Source organism: Panthera leo, chromosome D2 (assembly GCF_018350215.1).
Source record: "Panthera leo isolate Ple1 chromosome D2, P.leo_Ple1_pat1.1, whole genome shotgun sequence".
NCBI lineage: Eukaryota > Metazoa > Chordata > Mammalia > Carnivora > Felidae > Panthera > Panthera leo.
The window spans coordinates 3,703,071-3,723,619 of NC_056689.1; the positions used below are offsets into that span (position 1 = coordinate 3,703,071).

The 20,549-nt window shown below is 39.1% G+C and overlaps 1 protein-coding gene across 6 annotated transcripts in view; it reads left to right on the forward strand.

Moving 5' to 3' along the window:
• The window catches only part of PCDH15 (protocadherin related 15), an 836,749-nt gene that overhangs the window by 781,041 nt on the left and 35,159 nt on the right, over window positions 1-20,549 (forward strand). For all 6 annotated transcript variants that reach the window (XM_042907891.1, XM_042907887.1, XM_042907888.1 and 3 more), the window contains one exon: window positions 752-840. In XM_042907891.1, coding sequence (XP_042763825.1) covers window positions 752-840 — 89 coding nt within the window. The remainder of the gene's footprint in view (window positions 1-751; window positions 841-20,549) is intronic.

The window sequence follows — 20,549 nt, forward strand, 5'->3', positions numbered from 1 at the left end:
ACCTCTGATTTTAGAATGTGTGCTTCACAAATGTTACTTTTTCTTCTTTGAACTCTTTCTTGTAATTTTAATCCATTACAGAGATTGAACCCAACAATAATAGAAATATGTTTTTAAAAAGTCTTTATAAGCAGAATTTTATAAGCAGAATTGCTTCAAAAATGACCTGTTTATTTCTGGAAATATTTGCCTAACCACTGCACTGGGAAAGTAACATAAATAAGATCTAGGATTGGTAAACATTTAAATACCTTTGTTGTACATGATACACAAAGCCAGTATTCAGGGACATAACAAACCCAGCGTCTGCTGATGAAGCAGACATGAAGGCTGTCTAATGATCCCATGGAATGAATTATTCTAACTACTCACATCTCAGCTTCTTAGTCACACTGGATGAATGCTTTCCTGAGATTTGTAAAACCCGTGTTTTCCATTATCCCGAGTGTTCTTAAATAACCCGATTAGAAAAATAAACGTGCCTTCCTTCATGCTTTAGACAATCACCAACCCACAAAAAAAACCCACACAAACCAACAAGAGTAGAAGTCACTTAGGGCTCTGTTACTTCTAAGTAAGCAATGATAGTCTACCCATCTCCACCTGCCCAACATCCAATGGCGGTTGTCTAACTAAAGATACTTATTCCTAAATGAAACATGGGGAGCCACTGGGTCTATGCATAGTAGGAAAGAAATGGTTATAAAAATGCTCGTTAGTTCTCAACGGGCTCTGGTTCTCCTCCCTGCAGGTCTCTGTGGTCAACCAGCTGGACATGCAGGTGATCGTTTCGAACGTGCCCCCGACTCTGGTGGAGAAAAAGATAGAAGACCTTACAGAGTAATGGATTTTTGCTTACTTATATGTCTATATTCATATAGCTATATTTTTATTGCACTAGGTCATTTTAATCACTACAGTGTTCAGATTAAACCCATAAAACACCATCTTAATAATTCAGTGTACCCTTTTCCTGAAATGGAGAGCTTCACTTAAAATACGTGGAGATTCTGAGAGTGCCTTCAAAGAGGTATGGAAATTAGATGTGAGATGATGCTGTTATTCAGGATGCTTTGACCGATGCATCAACATAACCTCAAAACGCTGCAGAGAAGAAAGGAATCTTAAGAGTCATTATTAGAGTATATATCTTGATTTTTTTGTAGCCCCAAATGATTCAAAAAACTCATTGAGTCATCAATCCAGTGAGCCCAGGGAATGTTATTTCTCAAAGTGATGGCTCTAGATGGCCAAGTCTTATTCTTTCAAAAACCAAGGAGACTAATTTTAGACAATATTAGAAAATATGCCACATTGTGCCTTTTGAACAGTGTATACCTAACATGTCATTGTTGAATCAGACAAAGTTGGGACTATTTATGAAGCCACAGTTCTCTGATACTCTGAATGCTATCAAAGATTACTAAATGTCTTTACTAGTTCGCTCTGAGCCAGCCAACCTAGCCTGCCATCATTTCATAATTTTTAGATGGACACTCATTTGTTAATTCTGCATCTTCCCTTGAGTTCAGGTTGACAGGTACCAATTTCTCACTGCTTCTCTCTAGCAAAATATCTTTCACTTCCAAGTTGCCAGAAGAAGCTTCAGATATCAGATGGAGAAACTTTTAGTAATTATGTGTCGTATACAATAAGAAAAGCTTAATGAATGCCTGAGTATTTCTTCTGTAATAAAAGCATGCACTCTGTAACAATTATCTCTTACTACGCCACAAACTTAACCTTCGAGCGCCATGTACAATGTCCTGTGGAGAAGAGGATTCTCAATATTTATGCTTGAATATCAATCATTCAGTGTCTGGGTTACCGCTACAGAAGGGGTTTATGTACACTTAACCTCTTGTCAAAATAATAGCTGATTTACACCTGAAAAAAAATCTAGAATCACGCCTGTCTCTTAGCTGCTTTAATGTTATCTATGGAAGCAGACTTTCTCCGATTGTACCGTCAAAATATGGTACAACCATCTTCAACCTCTAACCCTTCATTCTGCTTTCTTTGTCTTCAAAGCATTAACTAATATTTTCACTCTACGTCAATTTCCCACCGAAGTATAAGTTCCATGAGGATAGGATGCTGTCCTGTATTTTCATTGCTGTCATTCAAGTTATGTAGTAGGCACCCTATCCATTTTATTGAATGGAAATTTTATACAAGCTAAATCATGATTCCCCTTTCTCATATCAAGACAAAATTTATGAAAACTGAAGAAATGGCAATGTAGAAGTATGATTTCATTGCAGTTTTATGATTTTTCCCCCTCTTAAGTGGAAAGGAAGACCTGAATGAGAAAGAACAGGCAGCTTTCTAGTCTTGAAAGAAATATATCCCTGTGAAAGGAGCTTAGACTTCGTGTCACATATCAGTTTTGGAACACGATCAAGATGCCTTGGTCTTCCCCAGTCGGCCTTACCATGTCTTATCATTTGTTCACAAAAGCTGGTGAAGCTTATATCGTGGGATTGTTGTGAAGAACTCAATAATATAAGCCATGTAGGGCAGTGAGAATTGTGAATATTCAGTAAATAACAGATATTCTAACACCGAGGTTAGTGAGCCAGTCAGGAGTGTGAAGATAGAGATTCCAGTTTTTTCCAGAGGGTAGTTTAGTGTGGAGCTCAGATTACGGGTTCAACCTGACCAGTTTGAAACTTAGGGTAACTGTGTGACCTTCAGGCAAGAGATTTAGCACTTAGGGCCACACTTCCTCGTCTAGAAAATTGGAACAAGGATGTCAATCCTGTGTTGTGTTTGATAAAATTAAAGGTACATTTAGGCAGTATAGCATCATTTGTCAGCAGTTGTGTGGTTGAATCATTCAGGGCCACAAAATCAAGATCTAGACTCTCATAGTGAATGTTGGGATTTCTTTCTTCTATGCAGCGTTCGCTGGTTATGATGATGAATCAGAGTGCTCTGGATAACAGGATGGTATAGCAGGCACATGCCTAATTCCTTAGTGTCAATTTTTAAAAATCTGTGTTAATTTAGAGATTCTTAAGCACAAAAATTTCTGATCCCTTTAAAAAAATAGACTATTTGTTTAGAGCAGTTTTACATTCACAGCGAAACTAGGCAGAAGATGCACAGCGGATTCCCAAGTGCCCCCCACTCACAGCTTCCCTCACTGTCAACATCGTGCCTCAGAATTAGTGGCACCTTTGTAGCAAACCGACATGGACACGTCGTAAACGCCCTAAACTCATAGTGCATGTGAGGTTTCCTCTTGCCGGTGTGCACAATGTGGGTTTGAACTCATGGCTAACGGCCTCTACCTATCACTGTGTCCCGTACAGTGTGTCACTGTACGGGACACAGAATAGATCCACTGCTGTCAACGTCCTGTGTCTCCACCTCTTCATCCCTCCTTTCCTCTCTTCCCCTGGCAACCACCGCTCTTTTTACTGTCTCTCTGGTTTTGCCTGGTCCGGAATGTCTTATGGTTGGAATCCTGTGGTCTGTAGTTTTTTTTGATTCCTTTTTGAAAGCTGCTGGTAGTCCTGATAAGGACTGTTAGATCTGATTCAGCCTGATGAAGCACCAAACACCCTTTAGTGTCCAGGGGAGGAATAAAAATACACAGTAACTGAGGTAGACAACAGAAGGACAGCTTGTTCAATAAAACAAGAATTTATTGTTCCAGTGACCAGACTAACCAGCACGTTGTTTCCTATAGACGTTCTTAGATGGCAAGTCACATTACCATCAAAGATATTTTCTTTTTATTTCTTTTTTTTAATGTTTATTTATTTTTGATAGAGAGACAGAGCATGAGTAGGGGAAGGGCAGAGAGAGAGAGGGAGACACAGAATCCGAAGCAGGCTCCAGGCTCAGAGCTGTCAACACAGAGCCCAATGCAGGGTTGTGAACTCACAAACCAGGAGATCATGACCTGAGTCGAAGTTGGACACTTGACCAACTGAGCCACCCAGTTGCCCCCATCAAAGACATTTTCTATAGTCCCCATATCTTTATCCGTAAGAAGGAAACTTAAATTCCATATGATCATCACTTTTTTTTTCTTCCTTTAGACAGACCCATAAATGAGGCCAGATCATAATCCATAGTTTTCTTGGCAAGTGTGAAATCAGTACAAACCGGGAGGGTTGATAAAATAAAAATTTGATGACCTAATACAATCATTTCATGATGGGGAAGATTTTGCAAAGGGGGTCAGTATCCTTTGATGGCCAAGAACACAAAGCCTGGAAAACAGAATGCTCCTTGTAAATGAGCGTTGCTATAGTGATGGTAATGATTATTCCCCATGCCCCTGGCATAAATGGCTCTACTGAACACTTTCAGGTTTTGTTTTGTTTTGTTTTTTTACTACCTTTGTTATTCGGGTTTAGGGAATTTATGGGAGACCAACGCTCCTTTGTAATGAAACATGTTTCTTTTAAATTGTATTAACTTATTCAGCAAATTCCAGTGAGAATCTGTGGCTGCAGGTGGCTCTTTCATGTCTATGTTCTCAAGTACTTTAGGTTAAATTTAGGATTTATCTCTTTGTGGGCTCTGACTTAACAAATGCTTGAGGTTAAGGGGTGGGACAGGGCTGTAAGGATGAGGATGGGGAAACCGGGCTATGACCAGCAAAGGACTGGCGGTAGTGTGTGAAGAGGAAGCTGGGAAATGTTGGGGTCCGTGTCTCCTTTCTCCATCCACTTCATCATGAAGCCCAAATGAATAGAAGAAGGTTGGGATTCTAAAATTTAAATCTTTAAGAATCTGCAGAAATGGCATTTTTTGAAGCGTATGCATCAAGGAGTTTCAGAAATACTGTGTTCCAGCATGAATTGGAATTGAAAATTAAGGTCACAGAGTTGCTCAAACACTTCTCTTACTTTCTAAATACGATATGAAAATTCAGCGACCGTAGACTTTATTGAAGTAGTTATTGATTTGGCGTAGGAGAGCCCATCTCCATGAAATATTGATACCGCATCTGAAATGTGTCTGTGTCACTAATTTATGGCTCCTTGAATTAAGGTTACAAAACATACTTCAGAAATCTAGCCGAGACACACATTTCTAGGATGAGAATTATGAAATCTCTTGGGAAGAGAATCTATGAAACAGTAAACAGTAAATGCTCACACTTATATTTTCTTAAATCAGTGTAATAAAGACTGGTGTTGAGGGGAAAGGTCAAATGGAAAGGCAGATCAATAAACACATTAGCTTTGATCATTTTTACCCTCTCCTTGCTTTTGAGGTCCAGACACTCTAAAGGGACAGATATTCCTATTATAAATATTAATGTTAATAGACTAATACATTTGAAAGAGATTTTTGTAATGTTTATACTGTTACTTAAATTTTGGTTTTTACTACATTATTTCTTTCCATTATATATTTTTTTTAATTTTTTTAACATTTACTTATTTTTGAGATAGAGACAGAGCATGAATGGGGGAGGGCCAGAGAGAGAGGGAGACACAGAATCTGAAACAGTCTCCAGGGTCTGAGCTGTCAGCACAGAGCCCGACACGGGGTTCGAACTCACTGACCATGAGATCATGACCTGAGCTTAAGTCGGACATTTAACCGACTGAGCCACCCAGGCACCCCTTTCCATTATACTTTTTTAAGTGTTAACAGTAATTTCAAATTTAAAAACAATAATTTTAAATCAATGGTTTTAATAACAATACTTATGTAAGTAAAATTCTATTTCCAAAAACAGATAGTTGCCTGAATTTAGTTAGCCAATATGCTTTAACTTGCAAATTCCTAATTTGGAGTGTTACACTCTCTGGATAGAAAAAAAAAAAAAAATGCTTGTTTATTCTATTCAGATTCCTATAAGAAAACACTTCAGAGAAAATCTCATGTAAAATTCCTAAATGATATATTAACTCCCCCCCCTCCCCCACCCTCACCCAGGAAGTTGATTCTTCTTGAAGGGACCCTAGGCTCAAGCCCCACCCACCAGTGACTAGGTGACAGGTCTCTGGCCAATTAAACTCTCTAAGTCCTAATATCCATATGCAATGCTGGAAATCTATTAATTAAATAAAAAGTAGTTACCGGTTGTTAAGTACTGGAAGCGTGAGTATACTAAGCAAAGTCTGTGCTCCATGGAGCTTCCATTCTATGGGGGGAAAACAGCAAATAGAATAATAATAAATTCATATATAATATGTGACAATATGAAATTATGGAAGAAAGGTCCTGTCTCACATAGGATGATGGAGGAAAGCCTTGTGATAAGCTGAAATCAGAGCAGAAAGGAGTTAAGGGAGACAGCCAGGTGGTTACCATGATGTGTGGGGGTGGGGGCCATTTTCCCAGAGAGAGGACACTGCTGATGCGAAAACCCAGATGGAGGAGACTGTTGTCATATCAAGATAGGAAGTGAGTTATATGGGATATCATGGGCCACTTGAAGGATTTAACATTTTACCCTGTGGAAGATACAAAGTCCATAGAACTGTTAGTCTGATATCATAGCCATGAGGCATATGAGTGCTTAACATGTGGTCAGTCCAAATGGAAGGTGCTCTAAGTATAAAATATACACCAGATTTAAAAATATTGGTAGCCCCCCGCCCAATAAAAGGACAATATCATTAATACTTTTAGATGGATTATACACTGAAATGGTATTTTTTGGGTGTATTGAGTGAAATAAATATATTAAAATTAATCTCGCCGTTTTTATTGTTAATCTTTTAATGTGGGTACTAAAAAATTTGAATTTGCATGTGATTTGCATTATATTTCTTTTGGCCAGTGTTACCTGTAAGGATTTGGACAGAGAAATAATGTTCTGGCTTAAGTTTTTAAATATTGTTGAGTGGGAGACAAAGTGAGGAGCAATGAGTCCAGGGAGAGATCTCCGGGGCTTGGACTGTTGTTAAGGTAGCTGCAGGAGAGATGTTTAGATGAAGGGTATATTTTGAAGATGCAGTCTATAAAATTTGTAAAATTCCTTGGTTTGGGGTCTTAGCAAATGGAAAAAATAAAAGTTTCTTTACCTGGCCACCGAAGACTTTGATAAAACGATATGTGGGAAGGTCACAGTATTCTCTTCTTGGAGACAGTCGACTTTATTTAGCAAGATTTGGTTCCCCACAATAAATGATGCCAGTTCCTTTTCTCGTCTTCATCCTGCTGATTTCTCAACTCAGTGATAAAGTGAAACTCCATTATCTACCTCCTCTCACCATGGCCGCTTCCCTAGCCCTGCAATAAGGTTATTTTCTTTTGTCTTATTTATTCCTCATGAACTGAGTGTATTATATACGTCAGGTATGGTATTATCGTATAAAACCAGTTGCAAGCTGTTTCAAAAATATGTCCAGCTGGAACATATGGAATGTTATTATATCTGAGAGATTCTTCAGTTGTGTAGTCTTTCTTATTTGCTGTATTTTAAATTAAATTGTTGTAAGTATCGGCAATCACAAGCCGATTTTAAGTATACTTAGCACAAAGATGTGGTCAAAGTTGAAGAGCTTATCAACAGAGAATGATCATAAGTGATCTAATTTTTATCACAATGAAGCACAGACAGTTCAATGTACAACTTTTGGAGACAACATTTTCCGAATTAGTCATGTAATAGCTATAAAATAAATTGAAGCTGATCATAAAAATAAAACACAAACTCAACATAAAATGTTGAGCTACTTTTTACTATTTAAGGTACAATTCATGATTCTTTAGAACACATAAATATGCTTTGGTTTTAGTCAGTCTTGGTGATTCATTGTTTCAACACAAAGGAAATTTATCTGCTATTTTTTTCAGAAATACTCAGTTTGGGGCTTCATTTTGGTAGAGAAAGAGAAGTCATCTCTTTTTGCAAGAAAAATACTTATTTTCAACTTACTGTGTTGATAATTCTTTACAGAATGGAAGTTGGCCCAGAATGCAATGAGGCTTTGATAGCATACTATCTGATGTTGTTATTCATACATATTATAGTAGTATGTTTAATGCTTAATTCCTTGAAATGTGGGAAAGTATAGACATTTGAATTCCATTTCTATACAAATGTAGAATTTGTATTGCATGGTAATACAGCAAAGTTTTAAATTATCCCAGTGTCAGTATCGAGCTGAATCATAGTTACAAAGAGGGGTGCTTCAGTACTCTCATTTCTGGGGTCCTATTTGTGAGGGTCAAAATGTCCCATTTTGTATGAATTCTTAGTTTTCATTTGAAGATATGCTATCATAGCAGAAAATGAATATATTATTTACACTAAGGATTAAACTTCTGTCCAAGTGGATCAAATTCACGGTACTTAGTATTTTGTTTCTGATAATATGTTTCTGATGTGTTAGGGTAAATTTTTATTTTTTTATTTCATGTTATATGCATTCTCCACATTCATATTACACTTGACCCTCGAACAACATAGGGTTCAGGGGTGCTGTACAGGTGAAAATCCACATATGACTTTTGAATCTCCAAAATTTTAGCTAATAATACTCTACTGTTGACTGGAAGCTTTACCAATAACACAGTCAATTAACACATATTGTGTGTGTTACACATATCATATGCTACATTCTAACAATAAAGTCAGAGAAAAGAAAATGATAGTAAGAAAATCATAAAGGAGAGAAATACATTTGTAGTGCTGTACTGTAAAAGCTCCATGTATATACGTGGAACCATGCTGCTCAGTGTTATATATGGGTTGACTATATACTTTCCTACATGCACAGTTAACCAAAAACAAATGACTTGTCAACTAGACTTCACTTTTTCTTAAGATACCATCGTATAGTAATTCAGTAAAACATTATGTATGCTGATGTCTTGCTTTCAATAGATTTGTTTCATATTTTAATGGTCACAATACCCATCATTCACTAACACATTTTAGAATCTTTTAATATTTTTTAAAGTTTATTTATTTTTGAGACAATGCCAGAGAAGAAGCACAAGCAGCGGAGGGGTAGATAGAGGGAGACACAGAATCCGAAGCAGGCTCTAGGCTCTAGGCTCTGGAGCCTGACGCGGGGCTTGAACTCATGAACCGTGAGATCATGACTTGAGCTGAAGTCGGACGCTTAACTGACTGAGCCACCCAGGTGTCCCATTTCAGAATCTTTATAGTCAAAACTATACTAGTTTCTGTTGGAAGAAACAAAAAGTACTAAAGGAAAATAAATGGTGTTTCTCAGTAATACTTACCACCTGACACTTGTCATATAGAAAATTTAAATATAATTTGTGCCATGTCCCCATCTTCCTCAGCAATATGGACATACAAGTACTTTTGTCTCTCTTTTATCTTTTTTCTGCTTTTTCATTGACACTCAAACCTTTGGAGACGATGAAAAGAAAGCCAAAACAAATAAACAAAATGCTTCCTATAATTCCATGGGGGATGTTTGGATTTTGTTTGTAAAGCGTTTGAAATATTTGAGCTATAGCTGTTGTTTTCAAGAAGAGATAAGTAGACTCTTCCTTAGCTGAAAATCTGTTTTCATGGAAGATCGATTTAAAATGCTATTTTTTGAGATTCGGAGCAGATAGAGACATTTTCTTTATTGCTTTTGTTTGCTCTGTGAGAAAAGTGGAAGCGTTAAAAAATAAAGTTGTATTGAAGGAGGTTTCCTGTTTAAGAGAATAGCAAGCTTGAAGAATAGGGTTTAGATTGAGGGGGAAATCAGTTTAATCCATAAGAGACCATTGTAATGAAGGTGCCAGTATATTGTCTAATATTCTTGTTTTAACTTATGATCTGTGCTATATTACATATAACATTTATACATATAGCACAGATCATACGTATATGTATATATATAAAGAATTTGAATACTTATTAACATAAGTATTAAAGTTAATAAAAGAAAAGTTATATAAAAGTTAATAAAAGAAAAGGTTAATTTATACAGGTATATTCCATCCTGTGATTTGAGGGAAAGTGGCTATTCATACTCCAAAGGTGAAATCCATTAACAAAAACAGTGAAGAAAGGTATTTTCCAGCTTCCTATTGAACTTAGCTTTTGATCAAAAAAAAAAAAAAAAATCATTGGGAGCATAGTTGGGAAATTAAAGCAGAAACAAGTCGAGTATTATAATCTCTGTTTTACTTTTCCCAAATATCACACCACTGGGTTCCATTCATGTTTCAGAGCCTTTGCTCGCAAAATAGAACATAACTGGAAAATGGATGCAGGGTACAGATTGTTACATATGATATGTCTCCATTAAAATGTGAATCACGGTTGCTTCTAAAGGTCTTCAAAATATATAGTGGGGTACTTTTTCCTTTAAAAATTCTTCTTTCTATCATAGTCTTTTTTTTTTCCTGAAAGTTTTCTTTTTTAATTTTATTTTTTGAATTTACATCCAAATTAGTTAGCATATAGTGCAACAATGATTTCAGGATGAGATACCTTAATGCCCCTTACCCATTTAGCCCATCCCCCCTCCCACAACCCCTCCCGTAACTTTCAGTTTGTCCTCCATATTTAAGAGTCTCTTCTGTTTTGTCCCCCCTCCCTGTTTTTATATTGTTTTTGCTTCCCTTCCCTTATGGTCATCAGTTCTGTGTCTTGAAGTCCTCATATGAGTGAAGTCATATGATACTTGTCTTTCTCTAATTTCACTTAGCATAATACACTCTAGTTCCATCCATGTAGTTGCAAATGGCAAGATTTCATTCTTTTTGATTGCCGAGTGATACTCCATTGTATATATATATATATATATATATATATATATATATATATATATATATATATACCACATCTTCTTTATCCATTCATCCATTGATGGACATTTGGGCTCTTTCCATACTTTGGCTATTGTTGATAGCGCTGCTATAAACATGGGAGTGCATGTGTCCCTTAGAAACAGTGCACCTGTATCCCATGAATAAATGCCTAGTAGTGCAATTGCTGGGTTGTAGGGGAGTTCTGTTTTTAGTTTTTTGAGGAACCTCCATACTGTTTTCCAGAGTGGCTGTACCAGCTTGCATTGCCACCAACAAGGCAAAAGAGATCCTCTTTCTCCGCATCCTCGCCAACATCTGTTGTTGCCTGAGTTGTTAATGTTAGCCATTCTGACAGGTGTGAGGTGGTACCTCATTGTTGTTTTGATTTGTATTTCCCAGGTGATGAGCAGTGTTGAGCATTTTTTCATGTGTCGGTTGGCCATCTGGATGTCTTCTTTGGAGAAGTGTCTCTTCATGTCTTTTTCCCATTTCTTCACTGGATTATTATTTTTGGGGGGGGGAGGGTATTGAGTTTGATAAGTTCTTTATAGATTTTGGATACTAAACCTTTCTCTGATCTGTGATTTGCAAATATCTTCTCCCATTCTGTCAGTTGCCTTTTAATTTTGCTGATTGTTTCCTTTGCTGTGCAGAAGCTTTTTATTTTGATGAGGTCCCCATAGTTCATTTTTGCTTTTGTTTCCCTTGCCTCTGGAGGTGTGTTGAGTAAGAAGCTGCTGTGGGCAAGATCAAAGAGGTTTTTGCCTGCCTTCTCCTTGAGGATTTTGATGGCTTCCTGTCTTCCTTTTAGGTCTTTCATCAATTTTGAGTTTATTTCTGTGTATGATGTAGAAAGTGGTCCAGGTTCATTCTTCTGCATGTCGCTGTCCAGTTTTCCCAGGACCACTTGCTGAAGAGACTGTCTTTATTCCATTGGATATTCTTTCCTGCTTTGTCGAAGATTAGTTGGCCATACGTTTGCGGGTCCATTTCTGGGTTCTCTTTTCTGTCCCCTTGATCCGAGAGTCTGTTTTTGTGCCATCATAGTCTTTTAAGTTTTATGGTGCAGAAGTTTTGCCAAATACAACAGCTTATTATTTTTTAAAATCAGTCCCACCCAGTGGTGGGAGGTAAATAGAGCATTTTATTGTGCAGCCCCTCAACTCGGAGACCCGACCAGCAAGAGCCCACACCTCTGTTCTCTTAGCTACATGTATGGTTCTCCTCCTAACTTCCTCCAGCTCATGCACAATTTACCTCTGACTTTGCTGTTGCTTTTTTTAACATAAGAAATACATTCAGCTACAAGCGTATGTAAGAAAATCCCATTTGTATCAGCAGCAACACAAATGGTATTTTAGATACTTTCTTTTCTATCGAAACTGTATGAGATGCCACATTAAATTATTTTTTCAATGTTCCACCTTTGCAAAGAGAAGTTGAGGCACAATGATTCATACAACAACACAAGGTAGGGGCATCTGGGTGTCTCAGGTTAATAAGCATCTGACTTCGGCTCAGGTCATGATCTCACAGTTTGTGGGTTCTCCCGTATCGGGCTCTGTACTGACAGCTCAGAGCCTGGAGCCTGCTTCACATTCTGTGTCTCCCATTCTCTCTCTCTGCCCCTCCTCTGCTCGTGCTCTGTCTCTGTCTCTCTTTCAAAAATAAGCATTAATTTTTTTTAAAAAAAGGTAAAGTACGTGTCATATGAGTCATAAAAATAAAGCAAGCAGAATAGAAAGAAATGGAGGGAGTTGAGTAAGATGAGCAGAGAGAGGCCGTGACCATGCCCTGCAGATTGGTAGAGTGCTCCCAAACTTGCTTTTCATCATTTTAGGGTCAAAGTGAAAGAGGCAAACCAAGGAACAGACCAAAAGGAACAGAATCAGTTAAAAATTGGCGGGGCGCGGCGGGGGGGGGGGGGGGGGGGGGCGGGACTTGCGGTGGGAAGACAGAACCATTTCTGAGTCAAATGCCAGAAGAGAAGGGGATGTTTCCATCCTGTGGAACATCACAGAATGTACAAAGTGTGATGTATGAAGTGGTCCGTGTTTCTCAGCACAGCACCTGGGACATGCTGTGGGTGGGGTCTCTAAGGTCTGTATTAACAGAGGACATAGTGCAGGGTATCAGGAAAGCCTGTGCTGTATCTCTGTGGGCATCCACAGTCCTATGGGTTCCTTTCAGCCAGGCTTTTGAAGAAACATCCACAAGTACCTGGGGTGGGGCTTGCAGTCACTAACTGTGAGGGGCTTCTGTGACAACCACGACAAATAACTAATCTTTGTGCTGCTCTTTTTTATTTGTTGGGGGTTGTACACTTACTGGGCGCTAATTAACTTCTCACAGAGCCCTTTGGGGTAGGTCTGACTGCTTTCCCCTTGCACCAGTGAGTCCCCTGCAACATTGGAAGTTGAATACTTTCCACAGAGACACAGATAGCAAGTGGGAGAGGTTTAATCTGAATCTCCATGTAGGGGCCAGGGGCAGGCTGGGTCCCTAACCACTCCCTCTTTGCAGTGCTTCTTAAAAAGGAGGGAAACCTAATTACACATGCAACCCATCCTCTCCTGGGAGTGGGCCACTAACTCACAGAGAAACTTCCATCAAAGGGTAATTTTAGCACGGCTCCTGCACACAGAGGGACGTCAATAGGATGGCTGCTGATCTTGGTGAAAAAAAATGAAAGCTAAATCCATAAGTAAACAGGTACCTACGTCAGCTATAAAACTTTTTCCTTAAGCCTCCATGCTTAACTTTTTATAATGCAATGTCTGGCTGAGCTCACGGAAGAGGTGCATATAGGTAAATGGATAAAGTGATGCTGTAAATTAAAATTTAGGGGCATCCACCAAAATGGTTTGAGAATAAACTACTTAAGTGAGCCAGCTCTTTATTAGTACCTTCAGTTTCTGATTTAAAGAAAAAAAATACTATTTACACAAGATTTCAGTTAAATATGCCTTTGAACATTTATTGTAAAATTTATTCAACATTTATTGTAAAAAAGCTATTTAGATAAACTATTTCTAGTTTAACTTATAAACTAGTTTAAATTTATTTCTTATTTTTTTAATGTTTATTTATTTTTGAGAAAGAGAGACAGTGCAAGCAGGGGAGGGGCAGAGAGAAAAGGAGACACAGAATCCCAAGCAGGCTCCAGGCTCCTAGCTGTCAGCACAGATCCCGATGCCTGGCTCGAACTCACGAACCGTGAGATCATGACCTGAGCCGAAGTCTGAAGCTTAACCGACTGAGCCACCCAAACACCCCAAACTAGTTTAAATTTAAATTAATTAACATGTGGTAACAAAGTAAAAATATTTATATGCATGTATTTTCATATAAACTTTTATGTGTATAAAACATAACACATACATACAAATACACATATATAACATGTAAACATATATTCTTGTATAAATATATGCATATATATCCACCTATGTATATTTATATACATATAAAATGTATGTGTCAATTAATTTTACTTTAGTTTCTGAAACATTGTCTAAAGATTACATAGTGACATATTACTAAATAATTATGAGTACATTACAAATCTTTTAAGCTAAATTAGAAGAATAAACCCTAAATAAACATTTAATTTCTGGTTAATGATTATAATTATTATACTAATTCGTTTGCACTGTATTTGCTTGTTAGAAGATCAAGCACCATGGTTTCTCTTAAGAAAGTTTTTTCATAATCAAATACTAATCATATATATATATATATATATACACACATATATATATATATACACACACACATATATATATATGTACACATATATATATATATATATACACACATATATATATATTTTTTTTTTGAAATCGATATATTCCTCCCAAGAATATAGATTCATGGCGCATGTAAATGACTGAATTTTTTCCAGAATACAAATTCTTATCAAACTCTACAATGAGCAGCCTTGCAACTTAAAGCAGAATGCAAAATACACGGCCAGTAGAATTGCAAAGAGTCTAGCGGGACTGATGAGACAAGGACCAGGAAGATCAGGCAGATGTTGCTACCGTGAAAGAATTAGAAAATGAGTCGTGCTTTAGTGCAGCTGGACCTTAAAGGGGAATGTGCTTAATACTAGTTCTAACGTGCCAGCAATCGACTGAGGCTCCCTTGAGTGCAGGGAACTTTATTGGAAGCTGTGGGCAGGAACACAGGCAGGTGCAGGAGCCTGGGAACAGGAAGTGGAGGAGTCAACAGGTGGGTACGCAGTTTCAGTCTGATGAGCAGGGAGCACCTCACGTGAGTGGGTCCCAGCCGTCTTAAACTCTTGTGTCTTTGACTCAAGGACCAAACTCCAGGGAGAAAATGGCCTGGCCTGGGTCACCTGCGGTCTCCTTTGGCCTGGGATGAGGCAGGACGGGACCAGTGATTAAAGTCAGCCGTGTCTGCGGGAGACAAGGCTAATTCCTCCTTTGAAATCAGGGTGTTTGGAGGGAGAGAATATGAATGCTTTGTAACCAAAACCCAACGAAGTCTACACGGGTCCTGTAGGTATGAACGCCTTTTTTTCAATGCCTTCTTTTCACGTATCTCAACGGACTAAACCCAGTTCTTGTGGTGTGGCTAGCGCAGTCCCAGGCACGTAATTTTTATCCACCAGGGAAATGAATGACAAAAGGGGGACAGTGGCTTCCATGTGCCAGAGTAGATGGCACATGGATGACAGTTCATTGCCAGCATGGGCGGCGGTAGGGGGCTAGATCAGCCTTGCTTGTTATTATTTGTGATTTTTAGCGGCAGAGACAAACATTAGAGCTTCTTATTTTATAGTTCGTTTGGACCGTTTTTAAATTCTAATTAAGTAGTGCTGATGAGAATTCACACGTCTTAACTGACAGAAAAGCAGCTAATGCAATTGGAAATTTGGGGCCTCACGGCTGCTTCACAGCAGGCATCGGGGATCAAGGAAAGGGGATAATGAATAATCATTTGCTCCATGTACAGTTTGCTAAAAAGTCTTTACATCTCGCCTGCTTAGGCTGCGAATACACCCTCATTTTGTAAGACCACACAGGAACAGGAGAAGCGGTCTCCTTCAGCTGTCTACGATGTGTCTAATAAAAGCAAATCTGGGTTTAGAAGAAAAAACTTGGTTTGTAAGGATTATTTGTTGGAAGGCAGGAGAGAGGAATTGACATGCCAGGGAGAAGAACCATTGTAATAGGGGAACTGTCTGACCAAGAGGTCCCATAGCTCTTGGGGATTAGGCAGAAAAAGCCTTTTTTTTTTTTTTTTCCATAAGGAGTAGAGAGAATGAGAGGAGGGAAGGGGCCTTTAGGAGGCTTGTACACTGTCACAGTTTAAGGGCGGGCCAAAATTCAGAGACTTGAAAAAGGACACAAATTTAACCAATGTTTGGGTAACAAGAACTTCTCCTTTTCCTTCCTGTTCCCCTTTCCCTTCTTCTCCTTCTTCCTCTCCCCCTCCTCCTCCTCCTCCTCCTCCTCCTCCTCCTTCTCCTCCTTCTCCTCCTTCTCCTCCTTCTCCTCCTTCTCCTCCTTCTCCTCCTTCTCCTCCTTCTCCTCCTTCTCCTCCTTCTCCTCCTTCTCCTCCTTCTCCTCCTTCTCCTCCTTCTCCTCCTTCTCCTCCTTCTCCTCCTTCTCCTCCTTCTCCTCCCTCCTCCTCTTCTCCTCCTCTTCTCCTCCTCTTCTCCTCCTCTTCTCCTCCTCCTCCTCTTCTCCTCCTCCTCCTCCTCCTCCTTGATCAGTGGGGACAAAACAGTCCAGCTAACCACGTATGAGACAAAGTATGGGAATTTGGAGGATCTGTGCCTGGCTTCCCCGTGGCTTAGAGAAGGATGATTCTTTGCAATAAGCAGTTTCCTGGAACACAACTGGCTGGCAGACTTCTTGCTCTTTTCTGGGAGCAAAGATCTTGGGTAAAATCCAGCACTGTTATGTGTAAAAGGGGGATACTGTCTGACCCCTAATCTTCTATTTTCAGGAACATAATTAGCCAACATGCTTTACTAGGTATTTCTTTGTTCTGTGTCCATGTGGTATTACTTCTTTAGAGGTCCCAAATAGCATGCACTTTATGGCAGGTATTAAACCACTCAGCAGTTATGACATTATAAAATATAAGCCCCATCCCCATCCTAATGTAAAGCAGAACCCTGGATTTATTTTTCTAAAATTTAATATTAGATACATTTCTAAAACACTCCTTCTATAAAGCCAAGGGAGGGGGAGGAGGGCAGGTGAATGAAAATCAGGGAAGGAAATCAGAGCACTATTAGCATAAAGTTTTATTTGAAAATGCCAGGCATGGAAGTATCCCAAGGACCTTGGGGAGGGAGGACAGAATGTTCTATAGGACTTTAACAGTAGAGGATTGGCTAAGGTTCAGCTGGTTTTGAGAACAGAATTGCTCTTGGGGCAAGCAGCCAAGGTTTGAGTAGTCTGGGTGATTGAGAGGCGGGCGGGGAGCAGGTACCGACCCAATGCATACATCAGAGGTCCCCCTGCAGGGGGGAAATACTCAGCCCTTCTGGCTCTTTCACAGATATTGTACTCAATAAATACTTCCCTATTACTGTTTTTATTTTTGCAGCTTAATGCATTTTTCTCTACAATATACACCTGAGGTATCATCAAACAGTTTCATCAGAGGTGGCTCAGTGTGTTGAGCCTCTGACTCTTGATTTCAGCTCAGGTCTAGGGTCATCGGATCAAGTCCTGTGTCAGAGAGATTCTCTCTCTCTCTCTCTCTCTCTCTCTCTCTCTCTCTGCTCCTCTCCCCAGTTCACACACACACACACACACACACACACACACACACACTCTCTCTCTCTCTCTCTCTCTCTCTCTCTCTCTCTCAAATAAAATTAAAACTGAGGTACCTTGGTGGCTCAGTCGGTTGAGCGTCCGACTTCGGCTCAGGTTGTGATCTCATGGTCTGTGGGTTCAAGCCCTGCGTCGGGCTCTGTGCTGACAGCTCAGAGCCTGGAGCCTGCTTCAGATCCTGTGTCTCCCTCTCTCTCTGTCCCTCCCCCACTCTCACTTTGTCTCACTCTGTCTCTCAAAAATAAGTAAATGTAAAAATAAAAAAAAAATTGTAAATAAAACAAAATCAAAAAACGTCATCAAATAGTACCCAGTGGTCACGCATACACTCCACTTTCATGAGATGTCAGCCAGCTTTAATGAAATACTGTATCACAGTGTGGTTATGCCACAGCCACCATGAAAACTTCTCCTCAGACACAAAGTACTGGACTTCATAAAGAAACAATTCAGAAGGTTCAAGGTAATTGAGAAGACACAGAGAAGGGATCTGTGCTCTATGTTCAATACAAAAGGCAAGAGAAAGAAGCAGCCAGAACTCTGAGAAGATGTCGCCCTCTTTTAAGAGCCACCTGTGTGTAGGTACACGCTTGGAAGGAGATAAGGGAGCATCAGAAATTGGTCTCTGAGCTTCAGGATCTCCTTTGTGCTTTTCTTCAAACAATCATCTATAAAAGTTGGCCTGCTTCACAATGAACAACCACAAAAAGCCAACTCTTACCTGGGTCAACTAGATAATTACTATTTGTCCAGTTAAGCATTGCATGTATCGATCTATTTTAGAGGATTTATGCCTCTTGTACTTTTCATCAGGCATATTAATAGTATATATGTTAATACCTGATGATGTGAACCATTCATGACTAACATCAGAGATTACTCAGTCTTCTTTTCCTCCAAACTGTTGAGTAGCCTGAGCATTTGAGAAGTTCTTCATCCCCTTAAAGCCTTTCCTAACCTGTTTCCCTGATTCTACTCTTGGCTCCCACTGCAGCCTGTTGGTAACAAAGCCGCCAGTGTTCTCCTCTTAACCATAGTCACCCGTATGACGTCCGTGTTAAAACTCCAGCAGTGGGTTTACTGAGAACAAAATCCTCAAAAGTCCCTGTGTGACCTGCCCCAGCCCTCTCTGTTCCAGCCACACCACAGGTCTACATCTGGACTTTCCCCCTGGGCCGTTAGCAACTTCCTCTTCCTGGGCCGTTAGCAACTTCCTCTTCCTGGGATGCTCCTGTTCACCAGGTCCACCTTGCTCACTGTCTCCTCAGGGTCTGCTCACACATCAGTTTCTCAGGGACATGCTTCCTGAACATTCCTGCCAATTTTGTTATTCTATTATCTTGTCTATCTTGCTCAATTAGAATGTAAGTTCCGTGATGTCACAGACGTTGGTTTTGTTCACTGATGTATTCCAAAGCTCTTGAACAGTGCTTGGCCCATGGTGTACATTCAGTTAATATTTGGTTGTAATGAGTTTACATGTAGTAAACTCTCATGATATTTGTTTCCAAAATGTATGTATGAATTGGCTTGACATATTAATAATTTAAGCCAAAACATAAACATAAAGGCAATTTAAACGTTGGTATAAATTTATATGAGTCAGTTCACAGTGACTAAAGAGCTATATTTAAAAAATCATGAAGTCAACAAAGCTTTAGGAAATAACCACATACCTATGCACATCTGAAGATCAAAAGGCTGAAGAACTATTCATTGAATGTTATAATTTATGTATATATGTAATATATTTATGTTCGTATGTAGTTAGCAGAAATGCTTAGGTATGTGGACATAGACAACAAGTGGAGGGACAGATTTTTACAAAATGTATTTAAAATTTGTTAAATTTCATTTAACGTAAATTTATCAGAAAAAGGTGCGGAAGAAACTGAAGTGTGGACACCTGTTTCTTTACACGAGAGACTTCATTCCAAAAGGTCTCTAAAGTTGTAAGAGAATAATGTTCAGGGAGAAGAAGTTATTGTAAGTCTTAAAACACATAATTCATTTTTAGGTTTCCTTGATGTATGATTCCCTGATAAGATAAAGGAATTAGTACAGATATATTTCATTCCACATTAATATTTCATTCCACAGTTTTAGTACTCACATACGACTCTGCAACATTCCCCAGAAATATAGAAAAAGGCACAAGTTCAATAGCCACGTTTCTTCATTGTACAAAAACACAGTTTATGCATATACAAATGATTTCCTTGGAACATGTTTAGTCAATGTGTGAATGCACTAGAGCAGTTATAAGTTATTAAAGTGAAGTATCGGGACTGATAGCCATCTTCTGCAATACATTTCACAATGTACTCATCTTTGTTTTTTGATCGGTGAACTAATATTGCTAGCGAAAAATCGCTAATCATTCCATAAATTTGTTAAATGTCTCGAACGAATTAGGGGCAGGGAAGAAGCTTATTAATGCAAACCTTTAAGCCAAATTAATACTAAGCAGCATCATAGTTTCTGGAACAGTGACTAAGTGCTCCAAATCGTGCCGCGATTTGACTACAAGCGTTAGTGCATTTACTGCACACAACCACCCCATGTGGCAGATTTCCTCATTTTGTGATTCCCCTGTGATGGCTTCCTGTGGGCCAAGGTTTTGCAGTTCATAAGTAAAGGAGCTGGAAACTGAATCCAAACGTCCGTGCTCTTTGCCACTGTGCCATTACCAATCCGTACCTGTATCAGCCGTCAAGAGTGTAAGTGGGTCCACTCCAAAGCCTTTCTTTTTTGTTGTTGGTTTTTCTTTTGTTTTGTTTGTTTTTTGTTTTGTTTCTGTTTTTGTTACGGGAGCGTAAGTCTCTAAGGAAAAGAATCCTAAGACACAGTCTGAACGCTGTTCCACATCTGTGTCCTCGTGCAGACACCCTCCTCAGGTTGTGGGGAGAATGCATTCTTCTCTTTATTCTTCAGCAAAGATCTCATCAGAAAAGATACTGGAAGGCAGCCAGACCAGTGGGTGTGAGCTGGCAGAAAAGGAAGAGAATGAATCGGACT